Source organism: Lepeophtheirus salmonis, chromosome 8 (genome assembly GCF_016086655.4).
Source record: "Lepeophtheirus salmonis chromosome 8, UVic_Lsal_1.4, whole genome shotgun sequence".
Classification (NCBI taxonomy): Eukaryota; Metazoa; Arthropoda; class Copepoda; order Siphonostomatoida; family Caligidae; genus Lepeophtheirus; species Lepeophtheirus salmonis.
This window is the reverse complement of record NC_052138.2, coordinates 7,760,650-7,786,046: the sequence shown is the minus strand read 5'-3', so window position 1 is coordinate 7,786,046 and position 25,397 is coordinate 7,760,650. Positions and strand designations below refer to the sequence as shown.

At 30.4% G+C, this 25,397-nt stretch overlaps 4 protein-coding genes across 4 annotated transcripts; all 4 read right to left on the bottom strand.

The window, feature by feature from the left end:
• Positions 1 to 4,325: 4,325 nt before the first annotated feature.
• LOC139906112 (cuticle protein 19.8-like) lies at positions 4,326 to 4,964 on the bottom strand. Its single transcript, XM_071890391.1, has 2 exons — positions 4,909 to 4,964; positions 4,326 to 4,842 (listed from the first exon to the last, which is right to left on the bottom strand). The coding sequence occupies exons 1-2, from the start codon at positions 4,912 to 4,914 to the stop codon at positions 4,396 to 4,398; spliced, it is 453 nt and encodes a 150-aa protein (XP_071746492.1). The 5' UTR covers positions 4,915 to 4,964; the 3' UTR covers positions 4,326 to 4,395.
• Positions 4,965 to 9,287: 4,323 nt separating this feature from the next.
• On the bottom strand, positions 9,288 to 9,914 carry LOC121122455 (uncharacterized). Its single transcript, XM_040717444.2, has 2 exons — positions 9,909 to 9,914; positions 9,288 to 9,842 (listed from the first exon to the last, which is right to left on the bottom strand). Exons 1-2 carry the CDS (start codon positions 9,912 to 9,914, stop codon positions 9,333 to 9,335), a joined length of 516 nt encoding a protein of 171 aa, XP_040573378.2. The 3' UTR covers positions 9,288 to 9,332.
• Positions 9,915 to 22,121: 12,207 nt separating this feature from the next.
• LOC121122920 (uncharacterized) lies at positions 22,122 to 23,762 on the bottom strand. Its single transcript, XM_071890528.1, has 2 exons — positions 23,719 to 23,762; positions 22,122 to 22,518 (listed from the first exon to the last, which is right to left on the bottom strand). The coding sequence occupies exons 1-2, from the start codon at positions 23,760 to 23,762 to the stop codon at positions 22,122 to 22,124; spliced, it is 441 nt and encodes a 146-aa protein (XP_071746629.1).
• A 983-nt stretch (positions 23,763 to 24,745) lies between these two features.
• LOC121122454 (uncharacterized) lies at positions 24,746 to 25,377 on the bottom strand. Its single transcript, XM_040717443.2, has 2 exons — positions 25,357 to 25,377; positions 24,746 to 25,283 (listed from the first exon to the last, which is right to left on the bottom strand). Exons 1-2 carry the CDS (start codon positions 25,360 to 25,362, stop codon positions 24,801 to 24,803), a joined length of 489 nt encoding a protein of 162 aa, XP_040573377.1. The 5' UTR covers positions 25,363 to 25,377; the 3' UTR covers positions 24,746 to 24,800.
• Positions 25,378 to 25,397: the final 20 nt, after the last annotated feature.

Below are 25,397 nucleotides of genomic sequence, written 5' to 3'. Positions count from 1 at the left end.
AAATACTTGTAACTTGTCTTACTATTAAATTAATGATTATGACAAATCTAGAGAACCTAAACACTAAACGGTGAAGGCAAGCTAAAATGTAAATTTAATTTGATTTTATAATAGTTATTTAATATAAAATATGATGTACACAGAACTAACAAACAAATCTTTCTTTATTTTTATTTAAAAAATTATAGTTCTTAGGTTTCGAGCTCATGTAAAGTCATTGATTGAGTTATCCAATAAAATACAATATGTTGTCCAGCTCAATTAGAAGATTTTGAGTACAAGTACCCACGTCCAAAACATTTGAGGATTATTGGGCAATAACTATGTACATATATCCTCTGATGATCTATAGTTTTATATATTTTTTTCATTTTGGAGGAGGAATACCACATCTTATTGTAGCTGAAATTTTTATGTTCTAAATATACATTTAAGTGTAGTTTGTAATTACCTAGTTGAAAAAAGTCATAACATTAAAAACTAAGAAAAATACTAATACAAATAAATATCACATAAATACTAAATTTATTACATGTAATAATTTTATCACCATTTGACCTAGAATACTAGAACTTTTGTAGTATTTAATAAGGCCTATAAATATAATGATAAATCTGTTTCATCAGGGAAAAATTAGATATCTACAAATCAAATATATAGCTTATCAAGGTAGAAACGATTAATAAACATTTGAACCTACCCTAAACAATAAAACAATGAATATTGACTCACAAATAAGAAAACCATACATAATTAGTTTCAATTAGATTTATTTAGCATTAAAAATAAATAAATACACTAATAAATATTATCAGCATGAAGCTTAAGCGTGGTAAATGGGAGCAGCGTGGTAGACAGGAGCAGGCTTGTAGACAGGCAGGCAGGTTTGTATGGAGCTGGGGCAGCGTGGTAGGCGGAGCAGGCTTGTAAGGAGCGGGAGCAGGGTGGTATGGCTCGTATTTAGCCTCTCCAGAGTAGGTGACGTCAGCAACATAACCAGAGTAAGCATCAGCAACGTTGTAGGACACAGTTTGGATGCGACCGTCGGGAAGGGCAACAGAGTACTTTCCTTGGGTGGAGTATCCATCACGGGCCTCATCAGCTCCAAAGTTGAGTCCAGCATATTCATCACTGACGGCATATTGGTATTGGTAGACTGCGGGATCTTCCTTGTAGGAAGGAGCTGGGTGATAAGGAGCGGGTTTGTAGGCTGGAGCAGGGTGATAAGGGGCTGGGTGGTATGGAGCGGGTGCTGGGTGGTCAGCAAAGGCAACAGCCAAGAGAGCAGACAAAGCAATGAAGGACTGTAAAGAGAAGAAAAAAATGGTGAATTCAAGGTCCACATTTGAGGATTTGATTCTTATTCATTATTTACCTTCATGTTGATTGAATTGGAGTTAGAATACTAATACTTTGATTCTTGATGCTTTGAGTATTTATACATACGCATTAAAAAAAAAAATTGACGCAGACCCTGCCTAAATATTCATTGTTATTGAAGGGCGTGGAGTAAAAGAGGGCAACATTACAGACTGTATATGCAAGTTTATTATTTAAAAGAAACATTCACTCAAGTATTTATTTTCCAATTGACACTTACATAATGATCAACATATCAAATTATAAGTGTGTATTTATCAGGATTGTACTCAAATGGTTTTATATAATAATTTCTTCATATTATGTTTACTTTTATGTATATTTCTCTTCAAGCAAATGAATTCAAACTATGTATTAAATAGTGAACTACTTATTGTGGTGTTGTGTTTATTTTTATTTATAGGCTAATTCACTAATTACTCTATTATTATTGTGATATTCATTTGATTTATACTATTTAAGATTGCTTTAATTTTGAATGGCTTAATATGTCAAAATGAGCATTTTTGTGATACTTTTTTCAAGATCTTCATATTTTTAACATAAAATGGCGTGAATATCAATTGAATTCAAATTAACACTTTTCTATGTTTTCAATCCAGTCAATGACATTAAAACTTGACATTATCCATGGTTTTTGACTAAAAGGGAATTAAACAGAAAATAAAATTTCCATCTTTGATAATCTTTGAACAGTGATGTCCTTTAATTTAATGTTGTTGCTTATATAACCTCTGAATAGTTTTAAGTATGTAGAAAATCGTTTAATCTGAAGGATTGCCAGAATCGAAAAATTCAGTTCAAACATTTTGGTTCAGGGTTAATAATATTCAAGAGAGAGTTTGTTAAAAATTAAAACAATTTTTGCCTTTGATTCAATTACTCGATACTGATATGTATCAGACACATGTAAATTTGATTCGCCATGTCTAGTATTATTTGAATCAATTTTGAGATGTTTATAAATCTACATTTGAAGACTGGATTGTAAAACGTTGCAACTGACTCTACTGTCAATGTACGATAGCAGCTTTAAAAAAATCGAATTATAAATTAAACTATTATTAGGAATAATTATTGAAAAAATTAGTAACAAATAAGGGATCGATTTCATCGGTTTATGATTCAAGTAAGATATTTTTATGTATAAAAAATGCATACATATCAATAAGACTCCGATAGAGCTGGTTAATTTATTAACCTATCACTAGGATCAGTAGCTTTAAGATGTTAGTTAGAGATGTATGATTAGAAGAAATAATTGTTATTAAATTATTAGATTAGATTTAATATAATTATATTTTCATATTCAGAGTGGTTCATTTTGTACTTATATGAACAAAATTTCCAAAAAATATATAAATTTATAATATAATTGTCATTATTTATGATAATTATAGAAGCAATGTAGACGTTCCCCAATATTGTACCTGGAAGTGCCTTTTGCTGTTCCCTTACACATTGGACCTTTGGAAATAGGGACTTGAGCTAATAGGAGGCGACCATTGGTGCCTCTAAAGCTTTACTTGATCTCATCTAAAAATAGATGAAGACTTAGTCAGTATGACGAATAAATTATAAACTAGGCAGATAACCATTTAGTCTAAGTTTCATGTGTTGACTACTTACCAGTTAAATATTGGACACTACTCTTTCCTTTATCCCTCCAAAGACAGCTATTATTTCATCAAAGAGATCACTCCTTCTATTCCTTTGTTGTATTTAGAAATGCTTCCATGACATGTCAGGTTCTTTTACAAATTTTTAATCCTATTCTCCTGGCCTTAGAAAATGAAATATCTTTGAAACTATCTTTAAAATTTTGATAAGAGTAAGAAAAATATATTCTTAGAAATCACGATGCTAATCTTACTGACAAGACGTTAATCACCTAATTTCAGAATAAAATTATATATTTAAAAATGAATGGAAATAATAAAAAGTTGATCTTAAAAAATATCAAGGATTACAAAAACATTTCTAATTAAAAGTTAACACGTAGGCTTTATACTGAAGGAAATATTTGCGTTTTCTCGATGACCATAATTTTAATTCGACCTAGCCTCTTAAGTAATTCAGTAGATAATTTTTGCTTTTCTTTTTATATAATTATTCAGTTAACTACTCAGGACAGGTAAACAGAAATTAATCAATAAGTGTAGAATTTAGAAGTGGGAACATTAGGTCTCTCTCTGTGGCAAACTATCCATTGTTGTAGATATTGTGGGATGTGTCGAAAGTCTATTGTTTCTCATTGGAAAAGATGATTTGGCTACCATGGGACATCAAATCGCTTAGCACTTTTCTTCCATAGACAGCCTGTGTGGCATTCATTTTGTCTGTAAGGATATGTATTTTGTAGAGGCGGTATGAATTCATCATGAGGTCCGTGTTTATGCCCTTGGAGACTGCTGCACGTCTTACCATATGCTTTTTGGCAACAGCATGAATTAAAGTAAAAAGCGATGACTTCAAGGAACAATTAAGGCCTAACACGAATATGGAATTGTTATTTTCTTTTTATCACTCTGGGAATTGTGAGCTTTTCTATTATACGTTCATCCCTCCTTCCAGTGTTTGCAAACTTCGTAGACTGTGTTTCTGGATATCTGAGCAATTTATTGATGTGCGCTTGGCTTTTTCCCGTGCAACAAAATTGGATGATGGTCTCATACATTGTAAATACTTGTCTTCAATTGAAAGTTTCGCAACTAACCTCTCACTTTCAAGTTGAAATAAACGAAGTTAAATGTTTTTCTTATTATTCAGGAAGTAGTTAAAGATGGTCTGTATTTACCTGGACGACCCTGTATATGTAAATTACTCTCACTAATGAGTATTGCCAATTGATTAATTACGTTAGAGAACCATTAAAAGTTACTTAATTCTGTTCTAAACAAGATAGCTTACATGTTTACAATAACGACAAGACAAAAGAGATGAAATTAGTTTCAAATAAATTTATTTAGCGTTAAAAATAAATAAATAAACTAATAAATATTATCAGAATGAAGCTTAAGCGTGGTAGACGGGAGCTGGCTTGTAGGGAGCTGGGGCAGCGTGGTAGACGGGAGCAGGCTTGTATGGAGATGGTGCAGGGTGGTATGGCTCGTATTTGGCCTCTCCAGAGTAAGTCACGTCAGCAACATAGCCAGAGTAAGCATCAGCAACGTTGTAGGAAACTGTTTGGATGCGACCGTCGGGTAGGGCAACAGAGTACTTTCCTTGGGTGGAGTATCCATCACGGGCCTCATCAGCTCCAAAGTTGAGTCCAGCATATTCATCACTGACGCCATATTGGTATTGGTATACAGCGGGTTCTTCCTTGTAGGAAGGAGCTGCGTGGTATGGGGCAGGAGCTGGGTGATAAGGAGCAGGGGCTGGGTGATAGGGAGCTGGTCTGTAGGGATCAGCAGGAGCAGACATGGCGACAGCCAAAATAGCAGACAATGCGACGAAAGACTGTAAAAAATGATACGGTTAATTCATTATTCACATTTGAGGTTTTGATTTCCATTAGTTACTTACCTTCATATTGATTGAATTGGAGTTAAAAAACTAATGTCTTTATTCTTGATACTTTGAGTATTTATACGCATTTTTTAAAAGAAAAAAAAGCACAACGAACGCAGACTTTATTTTTGTAAGGCGTGGAGTACAACAAGGCAACACTATGATCTGTTGACGCAGTTTTTTTGTGGGAGAAAAATCACTTCCTCTCCATAATTATCCTACTTATTTTAGTCGATCTTTTAGGTCAAATTGATATATATTTTCAAAATGACTATCGATAAATTAAACAATGAAACATTTTTTTATTTCCTATAACTATTTTATCAGCATCATTTTTTTTTTTTTTTGGTAATGAATTAAAAATAATAACTTTTCTTTATTTAACTAGTAGAAATATTTAGTTTGAATTAATCTTATTAAGGATTGATTTTTGAACTAAATTAACATGGAATTTATGAACTGAAAATCTCTCTTAAAACAGAAAAAAAATATTATAAACTTATTTTTGATTCTTGGTTCAAGTTTGAAAGTTTATTCACGACTGCTTCAAAATTTGAAGTTAGAATGAAATTTTATTTTATCAGTATTTAAGTACATCTTCGATAAGGTAAATACATAAAATTGATCAGATTTTGATATTGACCGAATTGGTTAAGGTCTAAATATGTAGGCTGTGTGAGATATGTAGACAACATTTCAGAGTTATTAAACTATTACTAGCGTTGGATTGGTTCACTCGAGCACAGCACGATATTAAGCCTTCCTGCTCCCCTAAGTAGTAATTGATCAACTCCATCATCCTGGAATGCAAGAAATTGCATTTCACTCTTGTTTCATGGTCCTGCATACTGTTCAGGATACAAACTGGGGAGGATATTGAGCCAAGAAAAGCAAGGTTAATATATTTTCAACGATTGTATCTGCAAATCAGGTTTTTTTTTTTAGTTTAATAAATCTTTAAAAATTCCATTATTTGTTAATTTAAAGTAGATAAATCAAAAGAGCCGAATTTGTTTTTATATCTTGTATTAGTGCTGAGTTGGTTGCCTTTTTTTTCGCCTGCAGGTATCACATCTTTTGAATTCTGTAACTCGACTCACAAAATTTTATCTGATTTGTCTTTTAAAGAAAATTGGACAAAAATTCATATTCTATATGTTCCATTCTCCAATTAGATATATTTATTAGGTTATTTGAAATTCAATTTTTTTGTAAATTGTATTAGATTTCATAAATCAATAATCACTACTTAGCCAATTGACCCTATAATTCTGACAAGCAGACCCAAAAAATCCAAACATTATAATTTATTTTACAGCTATAAAATTGATGCCAAAAGTTCCAAATTGTATTTTATCTTTGCAAATAAAAACTTAGATCTCTTTATCATTTCTAAAAGCAAAGTGGTATGCCAAAATATGAACAACCGATTATAGTGCTTCCTGTAGTGATGAAAATTTGTGCATAATGGGTGAGTTAAAAAAGTAAAAATTAAATCAAAATGGCAACCTGGACAATTTGAAGAATGTTTTGGAGGAAATCTGCTACAATCAGCTGTAACAATGAAGGAGGGGTAAGGAAATAAAAAGGACATTGGGAAGAATTAATCCTACGTCTATCCCCAATTCCACTCTTACTCCATCAAACACTTTCAATTATAATTAGGCAACAAATCTTCAAGGTAAAATTCCATGTTTTAATAGACCACACGAGTGTTCAATCAGGTCTTTAATAAAATTGAGTTTATTTAGGAAAATAAATTCATAAACCCAGGAATAAAATAATAATTACAACCTGTAAGGAAAAAAAAATTCCTTCTTCGGATTACCAATTTAAAAAAAAACCGGTTTACCTATAAAATTAAGCTAAGCGTTAATCCATTGCTTTGAGTATTTATACGCATTTTTTTATAAAAAAACCCCATTTATGTAGACTTTACTTTTTTAGGGCGTGGAGTGAAAATAAAGCAACACTAAGATTTATTGACGCTGGTTATTAAGCTGCAGATAAATCTACTTCCTCTCCACAGTTATTCAACTTATTTTGTTTATCAAATAGATATCCATTTTTTTTTATAAATGTCTATAAAGAAATCAAGGAAAAAAGATCTTTTACTTCTATATTCAATATGAGCAACGTTTATTATGGTAATGAATTCAAACATACTATTTTTCTCTTATTGATAAAAGTAATCAAATAGGAATGATTACACAGGGGAATGAATACTTATTTTATACAAATGAGTTCAATCCAAAAATAAATTTTTCTCTATGTGCTGAATCCAAAACTTATCTCAGCTTTTCTCTCAGTCATCTGATTTCTGAAATATCTGTAATTATAATAATTTGGGACTATTATTATTAAGAGTCATTTTTTACCCTTAGAACAGTCCACAAATTAAAATTAGGATAATTAAACCTTAAGTAAAAGTCTTTTTTTTTATTATAAAAAGTGTTTTATTGATTTTGTATCTTGATCTGAACTCAATATATTTCCATTTTTATGCTGAAAATGATAAGAATAAACCATTATTTATTCAACTAACAATACACTCATCCAAAAAGTTGAATATGTTGTTTTCTGCCGGCATTTGTACTTCACCATGCATTCTCCAGTGTGTCCTTATATAAAATATGAATGAATTATATTATAGAAGAATATAAGAATGGCAATAAGATTTATTCTTTAACCTAAATAGGAATTACAGGGACATTTGCTTTCTCCATTTGTATTTTAGAAGAAGTAAAGTATTATTTAATAAATGGTTTATATAGAAATATATTTTGAGATAAATAAGTATACATTAAATATTTAATCATAACCAGAGATGTTCAAAAAGCTACTATAAAAGGAGCTTTTGCAGTTGCTAAATGATATAGGAAGAGTGTTTTCTGCTCTTGTATATGTTTGTATTTCCAAAACTGTCATAATTATTCTTTTATTCCTTTCTATCCTCACTTCGCCATCACAAAGTCAATGGAGTCCAAAATTAAATTAGGGTTGTCAATTATTAAGGAATAGGTAACTTGTGAGAAAGGATATCTTGCCTTAGACAATATTACAGGTAGATGCAAAAGTTACTTACTTTTCATTGGACTCGAGTATGATGACAGCTATTATTACATCAAAGAGATCACTCCTTCTATTCCTTTGTTGTATTTAGAAATGCTTCCATGACATGTCAGGTTCTTATACCAGTTTTTAATTCTATTCTATCCTCCTGGCCTTAGAAAATGAAATATCTTTGAACCTGTCTTTAAAATTTTGTTAAGAGTAAGATATTTCTTATCGAAAAAATATATTCTTAGAAATCACTATGCTAATATTACACACAAGACGTTAATCATCTAATTTCAGAATGAAATTATACATGTAAAAAGGAATGGAAATAATAAAAAGTTGATCTTGAAAAACATCAAGAATTACAAAAACATTTCTAATTAAAAGTTAACACGTAGGCTTTATACTGAATGAAATATTTGCGTTTTCTCGATGACCATAGTTTTAATTCGACCTACACTCTCAAGTAATGCAGTAGATAATTTTTGCTTTTCTTTTTATATAATTATTCAGTTAACTACTGAAGACAGATAAACAGAAATTAATCAATAAGTGTAGAATTTAGAAGTGGGAACATTAGCTCTCTCTCAAGCTATCCATTGTTCTAGATGTTGTGGGATGTGTCGAAAGTCTATTGTTTCTCATCGGAAAAGATGATTCGGCTACCATGGGGCATCAAATCGCTTAGCACTTTTCTTCCATAGACAGCCCCTGTGGCCTTCATTTTGTCTGTAAGGATATATATTTTGTAGAAGCGGTATGAATTCATCATGAGGTACATGTTTATGCCCCTGGAGACAGCTGCACGTCTTACCATGTGCTTTTTGGCAACCGCATGAATCAAAGTAAAAAGAGATGACTTCAAGGAACAATTCAGGCCTAACTCGAATATGGAATTGTTTTTTTTATCACTCTGGAAATTGTGACCTCTTCTATTATACGTTCATCCCTCATTCGAGTGGTTGTAAACGTCGTATACTGTGCTTTCTGGATATCTGAGCACTTTATTGATGTACGCTTGGCTTTTTCCCGTGTATCAAAATTGGATGATGGTCTCATACATAGTAAATACTTGTTTTCCATTAAATGTTTCGCAACTAAACTCTCACTTTCAAATTGAAATAAACGAGTTAAATGCTTTCTTATTATTCAGGAAGTAGTTAAAGATGGTCTGGATTTACCTGGAGGACCCTGTATTTGTAAATTCATCTCACTAATGAGTATTGCCAACTGATTAATCACGTTAAAGAATCATTAAAAGCCACTTAATTTGGTTGTAAACAAGATAACTTTTTTTACGTGTTTACAATAACGACAAGACAAAAGAGATGAAATTAGTTTCAAATAAATTTATTTAGGGCTAAAAATAAATAAATAAATTAATAAATATTATCAGAATGAAGCTTAAGCGTGGTAACGGGAGCTGGCTTGTAGGGAGCTGGGGCAGCGTGGTAGACGGGAGCTGGCTTGTAGGGAGCTGGGGCAGCGTGGTAGACGGGAGCAGGCTTGTATGGAGATGGTGCAGGGTGGTATGGCTCGTATTTGGCCTCTCCGGAGTAAGTCACGTCAGCAACATAGCCAGAGTAAGCATCAGCAACGTTGTAGGAAACTGTTTGGATGCGACCGTCGGGAAGGGCAACAGAGTACTTTCCTTGGGTGGAGTATCCATCACGGGCCTCATCAGCTCCAAAGTTGAGTCCAGCATATTCATCACTGACGCCATATTGGTATTGGTATACAGCGGGTTCTTCCTTGTAGGAAGGAGCTGCGTGGTATGGTGCAGGAGCTGGGTGATAAGGAGCAGGGGCTGGGTGATAGGGAGCTGGTCTGTAGGGATCAGCAGGAGCAGACATGGCGACAGCCAAAATGGCAGACAATGCGACGAAAGACTGTAAAAAATGATACGGTTAATTCATTATTCACATTTGAGGTTTTGATTTCCATTAGTTACTTACCTTCATATTGATTGAATTGGAGTTAAAAAACTAATGTCTTTATTCTTGATACTTTGAGTATTTATACGCATTTTTTAAAAGAAAAAAAAGCACCACGAACGCTGACTTTATTTTTGTAAGGCGTGGAGTACAACAAGGCAACACTATGATCTGTTGACGCAGTTTTTTTGTGGGAGAAAAATCACTTCCTCTCCATAATTATCCTACTTATTTTAGTGGATCTTTTAGGTCAAATTGATATATATTTTCAAAAAATGACTATCGATTAATTAAACAATGAAACATTTTTTTTATTTCCTATAATACTTTTTTTTTGGTAATAAAGTAAAAATAATAGCCTTTTTTATTTAACTAGTAGAAATATTTAGTTTTGAATTAATCTTATTAAGGAGTGATTTTTGAACTAAATTAACATGGAATTTATGGACTGAAAATCTCCTCTTAAAACAGAAAAAAAATATTGAAAACTTATTTTTTTTGATACTTGGTTCAAGTTTGAATGAAATTTTATTTATCAGACATCTTCAAAATTTGCAGTTAGAATGGGATTTTATTTTATCAGTATTATATTTTATCTGGTTTCAACGATTGTATCTGCAAATCAGGTTTTTTTTAGTTTAATAAATCTTTAAAAATTCCATTATTTGACTTTTAAAGAAAATTGGACAAAAATTCATATTCTGATATGTTCCATTCTCGAATTAGATTTATTTATTAGATTATTTGAAATTCAATTTTTTTGTAAATTGTATTAGATTTCATAAATCAATAATCACTATAAATTAGCCAATTTGCTTGTATAATTGTGACAAGCAGACCCAAAAAATCCAAACATTATAATTTATTTTACAGCTATAAAATTGATGCCAAAAGTTCCAAATTGTATTTGATCTTTGCAAATAAAAACTTAGATCTCCGTATCATTTCTAAAAGCAAAGTGGTATGCCAAAATATGAACAACCGATTATAGTTCTCCCTGTAGTGATGAAAATTGTGTGCATAATGGGCGAGTTAAAAAAGTAAAAATTAAATCAATATGGTAACCTGGACAATTTGAAGAATGTTTTGGAGGAAATCTGCTACAATCAGCTGTAACAATGAAGGAGGTGGTAAGGAAATAAACAAGGACATTGGGAAGAATTAATCTGACGTCAATCCTCTATTCTACTCTTAGTCCAACAAAGACTTTCAATTATAATTAAGCAATAAATCTTCAAGGTAAATTTCCATCTTTTAATAGATCACACGAGTATTCAATCAGGTCTTTAATAAAATTGAGTCTTTTTAGGACAGAAGTTCATTACTAAGGAATTAAATAATAATTACAACTGCTAAGGAAAAGAGAATTCCTTCTTCGGAATATCAATTCCAAAAAAAAAAAAAAACCGGTTTACCCATAAAATTAACACGATTTATATCGCTAGTTCCGTAGTTTGATCCTATATTTACATAAATTAAAGATACTGGTGCGCTAAGCTTTACTCCATTGACGTAAATATTATTTGGAACTCAATAAGACAATAAGAATAAATGGCGTTTTCTGGAAAAGTGATCTTCTTCTTCTTCTGTCATGCTTGCTTCTTTCCTCTAATAATTTTTTATTTTGGGTGATATTTAAACATTGCTGGAAAGATTCAGATTAAAGCCAGAGGATCTCTATATCTCATTTTGCCTAACACCCAAAAATTGTTGAGGACCCTTAATATAAAATATCTTTTTTTTACTAATTTATTTATTTAAAAAAAATCTACCACGATTTGGTGGTAAAAGTTTTAACATTTTTTTTACCAACTAATGAAAACATTTAAACGTAAATTAATTTTATCATGTTTGTATTATTTACTGTCCAATTAACATTAAAGCCATTGTTTAATTAGTTTATTAATTAATTTATTTAATTTTTAATAACGTTCAGCAACTATTGTGATCCCTTGGTATAAACCCACATTCGTAGTTAGCTGTGAAAATAACTAGTGTATTGATTTCTTGAAGGGGTGTTTTCAGCTCATTTTCAGCATTGGATACATTTAAAATAATTAATCATAATTTTTTTATTTTTAAACTGCGTATCATTTTTATTTAATTTTCACTCAAACTTTGGAAATTTTTATTATAATTATGCATTTAAACAGTTTGGTTTGAACAGTAAGTAAGTCATTCAACCTTGCTAAAACTGAATAAGATAATGGATGAATATTCTAACCATTCTTCTCTTTACAACAAATGTTGGCAAGTTATGACAGAAATTCTTTGTTGGACTAAATTTAGAATCGAATTCCATGTAGTTCTTGCTATGTTTTTTTCTATATACGGAGTAGGATGTGTGTTTCCTTCCTTTCTAACCCTCTCAAGGCTGCTCACAGATAATTTAATCAAAGGTCCAGACAGTTGAGCTGCTCTTCCCCGAAATAATCTTCAAATTGTCAGGGGTATCACGGTATTTTTCAGTTTGATTTTTTACCATACCAGTGGATAGCATTTTGAACATCTTTGATCATAAATGAAATATGAAGAGCTGAAAATGTAAACAACGCTTTTGTTGTATTACTCCTTATTTATCACTACAGTCCGGTCCAACTCAGTCTTGATCCGCTTCAGTTCAGTCATGCATATAAGTCTTAATACTTATAAAGGTATGTCCTTCATGACGACAATCTATTTTTTTTCTTCTTTTTTTTTAATATCTTCCAGTACGGACATTCCAAAGTCTGTACCCAATTAATAAGGTCTACAATTAAACAAGACAATGCAAAAAAGATGTACATAAATACATTTAAAAGTCAATATAAAAAGGTGTTTAACCAATGTATCCAAAAAATGGGAATGCAGAAATTAATGACTTGACTAATTGACAATATAAATATATAATATCTTGCTCCAAAAAACTGAAGATACCATTGAAAGGAGATACATTTTCAACAATTGAGAGGGTACAAACTGTGTCTTAGAGCTTAAGGCAATACGAAAAAAAAAACTTATTGGAAGTGCTTCGAGTATTAGATTAAGTTTTGGACAAGTGTATTGAATCTAAAGTGAATTACTTTGAAGGTGACAACATAAATACTGATAAATTAATGAATATTTTTTCTTATGATCTTCTTCTTTTGAACGTATTATGCAAGGTGCTACTGGCAAATTAAAAAGCTTTTTTAAGCGTTGTGTCCATTAAAAAACGAAGTTCTTCATTAAAATAATTTGATTTGTAGCAGGTAAATCACAAGAAGTTCTTAAATAAATCTATTGATTTCATTCGTTCATCCATTTAACAAGACATCATAAATCTTCTTATTTGGATAAAAAGATTCATTTCTTTAACTGTGCTTTTGTGTTGTTCGATGGATCCGAAAAGAAAATTCCACGACTTTTCTCACAAATCCAAACTCAATAGTATCTTTGTTTAAAGCCTTCTAGAATCTATTTGCTTTCATAAAATCCATCAAAATATGTAATTGAGTGTTCAGTGTTCCACATTTAAAGGAGCTTCCCTGTTCGCCCGGCGATTTTTAGTAAAATAGTTGCACAATAAAGACTTGTTGTTGAAATGAATTTGTAAATTTCTCTACATTCTAACCCCAACACTATGAAAGATAAAATTGAATTAAAACAATTCTGTAATAAATGTCTTAAGTTGTTTTTTTGGGGGGTTTACCTATTTATATTATGTCATTGGAATTATATTAATTAAAAAAAGTTATTTTTATTGTTTAAGATATTAATAGCAAAATTATTTTAATTCAATTTTCTGTTTCATTTCATAAATATTCTATTAATAGACTAAGAGAAAAGATTCCCTTAGATGGTCAAATAAGTAAATGGGAAAAGGAGTGTTTGCTTATTTATAAAAGCATTATCTAAGGTAAAATTATTTTTTCTTGAGAATCATCATCTTTTATAATATAAGACAAATGTTTGTCATTCTTTGAAGTCGAAAATGAGTATTTACTTCATATATTATTTAATAATCACTAAGTAATTTGAGAGAACTGTTTGATTATGATAATATGGGGAATATGATATTTAAATTTTCTTTAAACATAGATGAATACTTTTATTTTTTTATAAAATACAACTGCATTTATATGTATTAATGCAATGTATTCCTATTAATGAATATTGACAAATGATCCATCATGACGGAAATACTATATATGATAACAGTAAGAGGCCATTAAATTTTAAGAAGCAAAGGTTCACAAACCATTAAAAACGAATAATCAATCATACTTTTTAGCAGAAATAATTTTTAGGAGGAGGATGCACTCTACCAAGTGCCCATTCTGATTATAGTTTGCTTAAATCAATAGCCTTAATCTAACATATTTATCCTAAATTACAATAAAATGGACTCCAAGATCACTTATATATCTCCGAAAGGAACTTTAGTGGCATGTCGGACATAAATGTACTAAAAATTTCTCATCTTACCGAAGTTCACGTCAAGAATATGATAATCAAATAAAACATAGAGATGTACTATGAGGATAGCTGATTGAACCCATAGGCCATAAGTTAAAAATGTACTAATATTAATAAATAATTAGATATTATTACTTTAATTTCAAATAATAGATACCTATTACAGCTGTCAACGTCCATTATGACCAAACTTTCATCCATCATAGTAGGTAACGGTTCCAATATCCAATTTTAAATTACTAAAAATGAAATAAACTAAATAAGTAATAATAACAATACTTATATGATTTATTACATCGTTTAACTATCTTCGTAGTAAACATGCAAGTTTAATAATTAAATATTCCATTTCATTATCATAATATCCTTGACGTGATTTTTCGTCAAACAGAGACTTTTGGTACATTTATGTCCAACATCACACTCAAAAGTCTCTTACAATTACAATTAAGAAAATGAGTGATTTTGTATTTAAAAAAATCGCAATCTTGATTGACTGTTTCAGTCTACAATTCTCTTAATTTAATGTCTTGATATTAATATTACTAATACTATTACTCTTGCTCTTCTGTTCAGATCATGAGCTAGTCAAGAGACATTGGAAAATGTTGTTCAAGGGTTTCGGCTGATTTAATCAATTTGATGCCCTATCGGTAAGGAAAACTTTCAGTCTTTTCCTTCTGAGATTGGAACCAAGAACGTTGCTGATACTTTTTCCAGGAATACTTGTAATCGTTTTATTGTCGGCTTTCGTAATATCTGCAAAATTAATGACATAAAGACAACCCAAAAAATATCTATACAAAGGACCAACCAAGACAGCAGTCATGGATTGCTGTGGAATGTCTTTAGTTTCTACCAATGTAAGAAGTATACCCTTCCCTTCAAGTTCTTTATCTTGGATAACACTTCTTTACATTAAGACTCGATTGACTTGATGATGGAGAAGCGAGAGAGCATTAATTTTTACGAGTAAATTTTTATGAACTTAACAAAATTTGAATGATTCATGATTTGGAGTGGAATGTTGCAGAAGAGAAGGATCTTTATTATATCAAAAATACAATTGGAATGTTCAGAATTGGAATTAATTATGTGACTTGTATACAATACCAAATATCTTTGATGAATTCGATTTTTAATATGCTTTTCTAGTTAGAACGTCTGCAGGACTATAGTTCCATAATTACAAAGACGTCATGCAAAAAACCTCGAATCTTCTTCTTAACTCCATATATTTTTACGACTATATAGAGCGATCCAGGATTTAACATCAATGGTTAATAATGTATCTCAAATTTCATCCCGATACAACGTTACACGTTTCTAAAACTTATTAAAATAATAAATACGTTAGCTATTGGTTACAAGTTACAGTTTACTTATTTTTATATGATTAATGATTGGGAATTCTGATATGTTTCCTCCTCAAGAATGATATAATAATAATGACAGCTTCTATTACTAGTTTTTAGTAATAAGGATTGCAAATTGCAAAAAGCCACTCAAGCTTTAAAGGACCAATAACATACATGTCTAGTAATAGGTGTTAGTCCTTGTAGAACTCGGAGTAGAATTGAGGATCGACATCCCTATAATTACTACTTATATCATTGTTACTTACAGATTTGCGATTATGTTTATTTTAGGGATACCCGATGCATTGAAATGAGTCATGAGTCTTCTTTGAAGTATCGGAAAGGATTCAATAATGCCGATTCTACTATTAATCACATCCTTATTACCAATTCAATAGCATTTCTTTGATATTTCATTGCTTACAATGGAAAATAATCAGCTTCAAAAGAGACATCCTTATTAAGCATAAATCGAATTAACTATGATAGCTAGTTGGGCAAAAATTGGACTGCCTATGGGTTTCACAATAATTAATTAATTGTTCAATTTGATTAACAGTTTGTTTAGACTGTAATATAGCAATTTGAAATCATTGACTTCACTATCATTCTTCTAGAACTATAGAAGTTACCAATCTTTCAATAAAGACTAACAAATTTAAGATTCATTACTATAAAATAAATCATTTTAGTTTCAATATGTCTGACATGATGAATAAGAAATCGTATATACGTTGTTTCTCAAAATACTTAGTATCATAAAGACTCTTAGGACTATTATTCAGAAATAATTCATCTTAGAGATAGTATTTGTTCATCTTGATTTGTATTTTCTTCAAATACAGAATAGCTGAGTCTTAGTCAATTAGGCAATTTATTAAGATATGATCCGCATATGTTTGTCAGAGTCGGAAAACAAAATTTACATTTAATCTTAGCTTAAAACATTTTAAAATATTTACATTTTTGATTGAACGTGTGACAACTTTATACTGCCATAAAATGAGAAAAAGGATACAATTTTGATATTATTTCTAGTTAAAATTATTATTAAATTAAACTTTGAGAGAAAAAAAAAATTTGATAGGGATTTGAGTTAAAATTACTTTCCTGGAAATAAATTCATGTTTCAATGCAATTTTAAAATTTTTAACTAAATATATCTATAAAATATTTATATGTTGATAATTTGGAAATTAAATTATAGTTTTACTCATATTCACAAATAATACAAAAACAAACTTATTTCATGACAGGGTTTATATCAATATTCTGATGATTCAACCTGGAATATTCTTTTTAACTATTTTTTTTTTTTTTAAATAAATAATAGCAGTATGTTTTTACTAATGATTTGTAGAAAAAAAAATAATAATATTTAAATGTTTCTACACTAAACAACACAATAATTTCTATGGACTCACTAATGACCTTAGATTTGAGATAAATTTCAAATATATATTTAGTATAAATAATTAAATCAGTATGAAAATTAAGCTTTCTACATGGACGTTGGCTTGTAAAGAGGGCCAGGCTTGTATGGAGATGGATCGATGGGCTTGTAGGGAGTAAGGGCAGGGTAGGGTGCTCTTATTTAGGCTCTATCAAGTAGGTAACGTCAGTAACATAGCCGGAGTAGGCATTATCATCGTTAACGGTAACGGTTTGGATGCAACCGTAAAGAATAAAAATAAATGGTGAATTCTTAGTCCACATTTCAGGGTTTGATTTTCATTTGATAATTTTTTGTACAATTATTGAGATATGTCTCCTACTTGCAAAGACGATGCACCTAGTCTGCTAGAATAAACTGTAGTATTTTTTTAACCAATGACCAAATATTAGTCAATATTTCTTCTGAGTCAGTTACAAAACCAATAATCAATATAGATTTCCTCTAAATTATATTTTCTAAATTTATTTAGTATAAATAAATAAATTATGTAGCATTGGAAAATGAAACTTAAGCGTGGTAAACGGGAGCAGGGTTGTAAATAAGAGCAGTCTCGTAAGGAGATGGAGAAGGATGGGATGGCTCATATTTGGCTTCTCCAGAATAGGTAATCTCCACAATATAGCCAGAGTAAGCATCACCAACGTTGTGGGATACAGTTTGGATGCAACAGTCGGGAAGGGCAACTGAGTACTTTCTGTTGGTGGAGTATCCCTCATGGGCCTCGTTAGCTCCAAAGTTGAGTCCAGCATATTCATCACTGACAAAATATTGGTATTGGTAGACTGCGGGATATTTTTTGAAGGAAGGAGCTGGGTGGTATGGTGCAGGAGTAGGGTTGGGTGATAGGGAGCTAGTCTGATGGGGTCAGTAGACGCTGGAATTGGTGTTAAAAACTAATATCTTGTTTCTTAATGTTTCGATTATTGTCTGCATTTTTTTCAATAAAAAAAAATATTTAGACAGACTTTATTTTTGTTGGGCGTGGAGTGGAAAAGAGCCGTACTACGATTTATTGAGGCAAGTTACCAAGTGGATAAAAATGTACATCCTCTCCACAGTTATTCCATTTATTTTATTACCTCATATAAATATATAATTTAAAAATGGTTATAGAGAAATCAATTAAACTAACAAATTTTATTTATAATCCTTTGATAAAAGAACCATTTTTATTGTAATGAATTGAAAATAATATTTTCTTCTTCTTTTATTCGGAATGGAATAATTCTTAGCTAATTTCTAAGGCTATATCTTCATATAAAAGTATATAAAAACCTGAAATATTCTCTTGAGTAAAGAAACATTTAACGTAAGTTTTGATTCCTATTTGTAGTTTGAAAGCGCATACTGTATATAATATGCATGCATTTAACGATTACTTGTGGTGTAATTCTTATAAAAATAAGCTAATCTTTTAATTTTATACCAATTTTTGTGTAATACTCATTTTTTCACAGGGTTTTTACATTTTTATATATAAGAAAATACAAAGATACTTATAATAATGGGATCTAGTTTCCTAGAATGCTTAACAGGATGATATATATGTAATAGATATATATATATATATATCAATGTGTATTGGAAGCTCATTTTTAGTATCAAGGAACTTCACTTGGAATTGAGAATTTAAAAATACGAATGACTCCAAAATTAAAGGATAATATTGTAATAAAAACTGGAATATTTAAACATTGGCAAATTTGTAAATTATTTTTCTGGTTGTTTAGATTGAATTTTAACAGTCTTTTAAAACAAAGTAACCATTTTCTTCTATAGGTTATTGAAAAACTTCCAATCCTGAATACAGCATTTCCTTGGTGTGTTTGACAAATTTTGTATTAAACAACAAACAAAAGAACAACATATAATTGATTTAAATTCGGATGACCAATGTACAAATAGTTTTCCCGTATAGGTGATCCTATGAAACCAATTATTTGGAATTTAAGAGTTAATTTTATTAACTTGTAACAAATATTGTTAGTCTTCTTAATGATATCGATGATGTAGTTGACGGTGCTCTAAAAATGTTATAATATTTTTTTTAATATGTCTTTTAATTCAATGTTGTTGCTTATATAACCTCTGAATAGCTTTAAGCATCTAGAAAATCGTTTAATCTGGAGGATTGCCAGAATCGAAAAATTCAGTTCAAACATTTTGAATCAGGGTTAATAATATTCAAGAGAGAGGTTGTTAAAAATTAAAACAATTTTTGCCTTTGACTCATATTACTCGATACTGATATGTATCAGACACGTGTAAATTTGATTGGCCATATCTTGTATTATTTGAATCAATTTTGAGATGTTTATAAATCTACATTTGAAGACTAGACTGTAAAACGGTGCAACTGACTCTACTGTCAAAATACGATTGCTGCTTTAAAAAATTGAATTATAATTTAAACCATTATAGGCAATTATTATTTAAAAAGTTAGAAACAAATAAGGGATCTATTTCATCTGTTAATGATTCAAGTTAGATATTTTTATGCATAAAAAAAGAAAAAATATCAATAAGACTCCGATAACAGCTGCTTAATTAATTAACCTATCCCTACTATCAGTAGCTTCAAGAAGTTAGTTAGAGATATTTGATTAGAAGAAATAATTGAGATTAAATTATTGGATAAGATTTAATATAATTATATTTACATATTCAGAGTGGTTCATTTTGTACTTATGTATATGAACAAAATTTAATTTCAAGCAAAATATATGAATTTATAATATAATTGTCATTATTTATGATAATTATAGAAGCAATGTAGACGTTCCCCAATATTGTACCTGAAGTGCCTTTTGCTGTTCCATTACACATTGGACCTTTGCAACTAGGAATTTGAGCTAATAGGAGGAGACCATTGGTGCCTTTAAAGCTTATACTTGGAGCTCAACCGAAAAGTAGATAAAGACTTAGTCAATATGACAAATAAATTATAAACAAGGAAGATAGCCATTTAGTCTAAGTTTCATGTATTGACTTCTTACCAGTTAAATATTGGACACTATCCATCCTTTATCCTTGCAAACACAGCTATTATTTCATCAAAGAGATCACTCCTCCTATTCCTTTGTTGTATATAGAAATACTTCCATGACATGCCAGGTTCTTTTACAAATTTTTAATCCTATTCTCCTGGCCTTAGAAAATAAAATATCTTTAAAACTATCTTTAAAATTTTGATAAAAAGTAAGATATTTCTCATAGAAAATATATTGTTAGAAATCACGATATATGTAAAAAATTAATGGAAATAATAAAAAGTTGATCTTGAAAAACATCAAGGATTACAAAAACATTTCTAATTAAAAGTTAACACGTAGGCTTTATACTGAATGAAATATTTGCGTTTTCAAAAAGATCGGACGTAGGACTTGTCTGGATCAAATTTATAAGGTCTAGAAAAGATTAAACAATTCTACGCAAGACAATGCAAAAAAGATGTACATAAATACATTTAAAAGTCAATATAAAAAGGTGTTTAACCAATGTATCCAAAGAATGATAATGCAGAAATTAATGACTTGACTCATTGACAATATAAATATATAATATCTTGTTCCAAAAAAACTGAAGATACCTTTGAAAGGAGAGACATTTTCAACGATTGAGAGGACTGTGTCTGAAGAGCTTAAGGCAATACGAAAAAAATACTTATTGGAAGTGCTTCGAGTATTAGATTAGGTGTTGGCACAAGTGTATTGAATCTAAAGTGGATTACTTTGAAGGCGACAACATAAATACTGATGAATTAATTATATCTTTTCTTATGATCTTCTTCTTTTGAACGTATTATGCAAGGTGTTACTGGCAAATTAAAAAGAGCTTTTTTAAATTGTTGTGTCCATTAAAAAACGAAGTTCTTCATTAAAATAATTTGATTTGTAGCAGGTAAATCACAAGAAGTTCTTAAATAAATCTATTGATTTCATTCGTTCATCCATTTAACAAGACATAATAAATCTTTTTATTTGGATAAAAAGATTCATTTCTTTAACTGTGCTTTTGTGTTGTTCGATGGATCCTAAAAGAACAGTCCACGACTTTTCTCACAAATCCAAACTCAATAACATTTTTGTTTAAAGCCTTCTAGAATCTATTTGCTTTCATAAAATCCATCAAAATATGTAATTGTGTGTTCAGTGTTGCACATTTAAAGGATCTTCCCTCTTTGCCTGGCGATTTTTTAGTAAAATAGTTGCACAATAAAGACTTGTTGTTGAAATGAATTTGTAAATTTATCTACATTCTAACCCCAACACTATGAAAGATAAAATTGATTTAAAACAATTCTGTAATAAATGTCTTAAGATTTTTTTTGGGGGGTTTACCTATTTATATTATGTCATTGGAATTATATTAATTAAAAAAAGTTATTTTTATTGTTTAAGATATTAATAGCAAAATTATTTTAATTCAATTTTTTGTTTCATAAATACTCTATTAATAGACTAAGAGAAAAGAGTCCCTTAGATGGTCAAATAAAAAAATGGGAAAAGGAGTGTTTGCTTATTTATAAAAGCATTCCTTGCCTTTCCAAGGTAAAGTTATTATTTTCTGGAGAATCATCATCTTTTATATTATAAGACAAATGTCATTAAGCCGAAAATGAGTATTTACTTCATATATTATTTAATAATCACTAAGTAATTTGAGAGAACTGTTTGATAATGATAATATGCGGAATATGCTATTAAATTTTTTTTTAAACATAGGTGAATACCATTAATTTTTTACATAAAACACACTTATATTTATATGTATAAGGGAATGTATTTCTACTAATGAATATTGACAAATGATCAATCATGATGGAAAATAATTAATATATATATACAATCTACCCTTAATGCTGCAAAGAAAACAATTTATATTGACTCCCTTTATGATTGAAGTGTAAAAAATTAGTTTTATATAGATTTATTTAACATAAGACAGAAATAAATAAACTAATATATATTATCAGAATTAAGCTTAAGCGTGGTATATAGGAGCTGATCTGTAGGAAGCTGGGGCACCGTAGTAGACGGGAACAGGCTTGTAATAAGCTGGAGAAGGGCGGTATGGCTCATATTTAGCCTCACCGGAGTAAGTAACGTCAGCTATATAACCAGAGTAAGCGACAGCAACATTGAAGGTAACGGTTAGGATGCGACCGTCGGGAAGGGCAACAGAGTACTTTCCTTGGGTGGAGTATCCATCACGGGCCTCATCAGCTCCAAAGTTGAGTCCAGCATATTCATCACTGACAGCATATTGGTATTGGTAGACTGTTGGATCTTCCTTGTAGGAAGGAGCTGGGTGGTAAGGAGCGGGTTTGTAGGCTGGAGCAGGGTGATAAGGAGCAGGGGCTGGTGGTAGGGAGCAGGTGCTGGGTGGTCAGCAAAGGCAAGAGCCATAAAGAGCAGATAAGGCAATAAAGGACTATAAAAAAAAAAAATACTTATGTTACACCTTTAAGATTTGATTTCCATTTGTTAATTACCTACATGTTGATTGAATTTGAATAAAAAAAACTAATGTCTTGATTCTGGATGCTTTGTGTATTGATATGTACGCATTTTTATTCATAAAAAACGATTGAAGCAGACAGTGTTTTCTAGGGCGTGGTGTGAAACAAGTCAATACTATCGTAGACTGTTGAAAGAAAATGTATTTCCTCTATTTGATTTTACTCTTAGGAAGTAGATAATTATATTTTGTCGACCTATGAGCAGTTTTTTCTAAATGAAATGTAGACTTGATTTCTTTATTCACCTTTAAATTTGATATGACTTGCAAGAAAAGCAATTAGTGTCATGATTGATAATTAATCTGTTTTCAATATTTAGTTTGTGAACTACATTGGTTGTTTAAAAGTATTTATTGAATGATTTATTTGCAATACATCAACTTGACCTTTTTTACATGCTTCATCCTAAGCTTGAATGTTGAATTCCATTATATATTCAGAATGAGTAAAGATTATAATATTATGTCATACGAGTATTATAGAATTTGTTTTAAACTTATTAGCTGATCAGTTATAATGTACACATCTAGATGTGGTTATCTAACTTTTTCATAGTGTTGATTTGTGGAGGTTGAAAGAATAAAATAATAATTTGTTTAATCAGCTTGTCTTTATTCGAAGCTATCTTTACAGTTATGTATCATTGATAAATAAATATATAAAGAAATGCTTCCAATATAAATAATATATGTAAGCACGATTAATTACATAAAAACAAAAAATTGAAGAAACAAACTTAAAGATGTATTTTTTTATATATACCTATTTCTTTTCCCCAGAAATCCCTTTCAACAAGTTAGGATTTGAATTCTCAGTAAAGGTCTTTGAATGTAATTATATTTTTGATGTAGGTATACAGTACTTACATAGATTTAAAATACTTGTTAAATAATCTAAAAATATGATCAATAATGCATATTATTTCTTTGATTAATATTTAATAATTAAGAAAAAAGCAAAAAATTATTTGATGTAGTTTGTTTATTTTAAAATGGAAAAAGGGTGCTGAGTTATAGCTATCAATTTGAGAGTTTGATATAAATATTGGGAAAACTATACTTGATATAAGAGAGAAAGAGTTTGACATCTTTAATCAATTGCATTCTATTCATACAAATTATGTATTATGTAAATTGCATGAAAAATAAAATGTCTTATTCGCAATGTGTAAATTAATTGTCATAATATCTACATATAAAAAAAGGTTAATGCAGTAAAACATGTAAGAACATCAACATTCATTACATGTCATGAATAGCAATACAGCATTGTACATACTAAAATGATTTTTTTGCATTTTTTCGGCACGATGAGATGACGAATGACTGAATTGGCTGAAGCAAAACAGTATCTTTGAAGTCCCTTAATCCACATCTTGTTATGGTTAATTAAGTATCTGGATCTCGAGAAAGATAATTATTAGATGAAAGGGTATATCTAACTAGCAAATAAACATCATATTTTCCACTATTTCGAAAAAAAAAAGTTATCCAGAGAAACGTTCATTATTCATTTTGACATGCAAAATCATTTAACAGACAGTTGATTTTAACAAGGTCTATAATTCAACATGTTCACTCTAGCTTTCTCTTCACACTCTCCAAAAATCCTATCAATAGTTATAATGTATAATTTCTATATTAAATATAATAAATAACGTGTTTCTTGTTTAAATTTTAAAAAATAAATGGTAAAAAATTCTGTAAGTTTTTCCCTCTTATTTTTACCTCAAGTGTTTAAATATAAATTTTTAACCTTTCTTATTATTCTAAAAGTAATTAACCATATTTTGAAAAAGAATAAATATTAATGTTCCGTGAGACAATATATTAAACTGCAATAAGTTTGGTGTAACTAGAAAAAAATCAAAATTTTGAACCACAATTGCTTAAAAAATTAACTTTTGTTCCTTCAGGTTAAATTCAAGTACACGTAATAAATTGTAATTAAAATTGACATTAGGGACAAAGAAGACCTATGACCCCTCATCAAATAACTTAAAAGTTCTCATGACGGAACGACGAAGCTCAGTGGACAATCAATAAAAGGAACATTAAAAAAAAAAATTCAAAGAAACAAAATATAATTAGATTTTAAAACTATATTTAAATAAATAAATAAGCTAAGATCATGTAAAAAAATTAAGCGTGATAGACGGGAGCAGGGTGGTAGACGGGAGCAGGCTTGTAGGGAGCTGGGGCAGGATGGTATGGAGCTGGGGCAGCGTGGTAAACGGGAGCTGGCTTGTAGGGAGCTGGAGCAGGCTTGTAAGGAGCGTATTTGGGCTCTCCAGAGTAGGTAACATCAGCAACATAGCCAGAGTAAGCATCAGCAACGTTGTAGGACACAGTTTGGATGCGACCGTCGGGAAGGGCAACAGAGTACTTTCCTTGGGTGGAGTATCCATCACGGGCCTCATCAGCTCCAAAGTTGAGTCCAGCATATTCATCACTGACGGCATATTGGTATTGGTAGACTGCTGGATCTTCCTTGTAGGAAGGAGCTGGGTGGTAAGGAGCGGGTTTGTAGGCTGGAGCAGGGTGATAAGGGGCTGGGTGGTATGGAGCAGGTGCTGGGTGGGCAGCAAAGGCAACAGCCAAGAGAGTAGACAAAGCAATAAAGGACTGTAATGAAGAAGGAAAAGTTGGTTAATTCAGAGGTCCATATTTGACGATTTGGTTTTCATTTGTTACTTACCTTCATTTTGATATAATTGGAGTTAGAGAACTAATATCTTC

Bases quoted from the DNA above. Each gene is read 5' to 3' on its own strand.
- LOC121122920 (XM_071890528.1), bottom strand. From the start codon at position 23,762: ATGCAATTGATTAAAGATGTCAAACTCTTTCTCTCTTATATCAA. The intron at 22,519-23,718 runs GTATAGTTTTCC...CTGACCACCCAG, and splicing joins CTCTTTCTCTCTTATATCAA to CACCTGCTCCCTACCACCAG.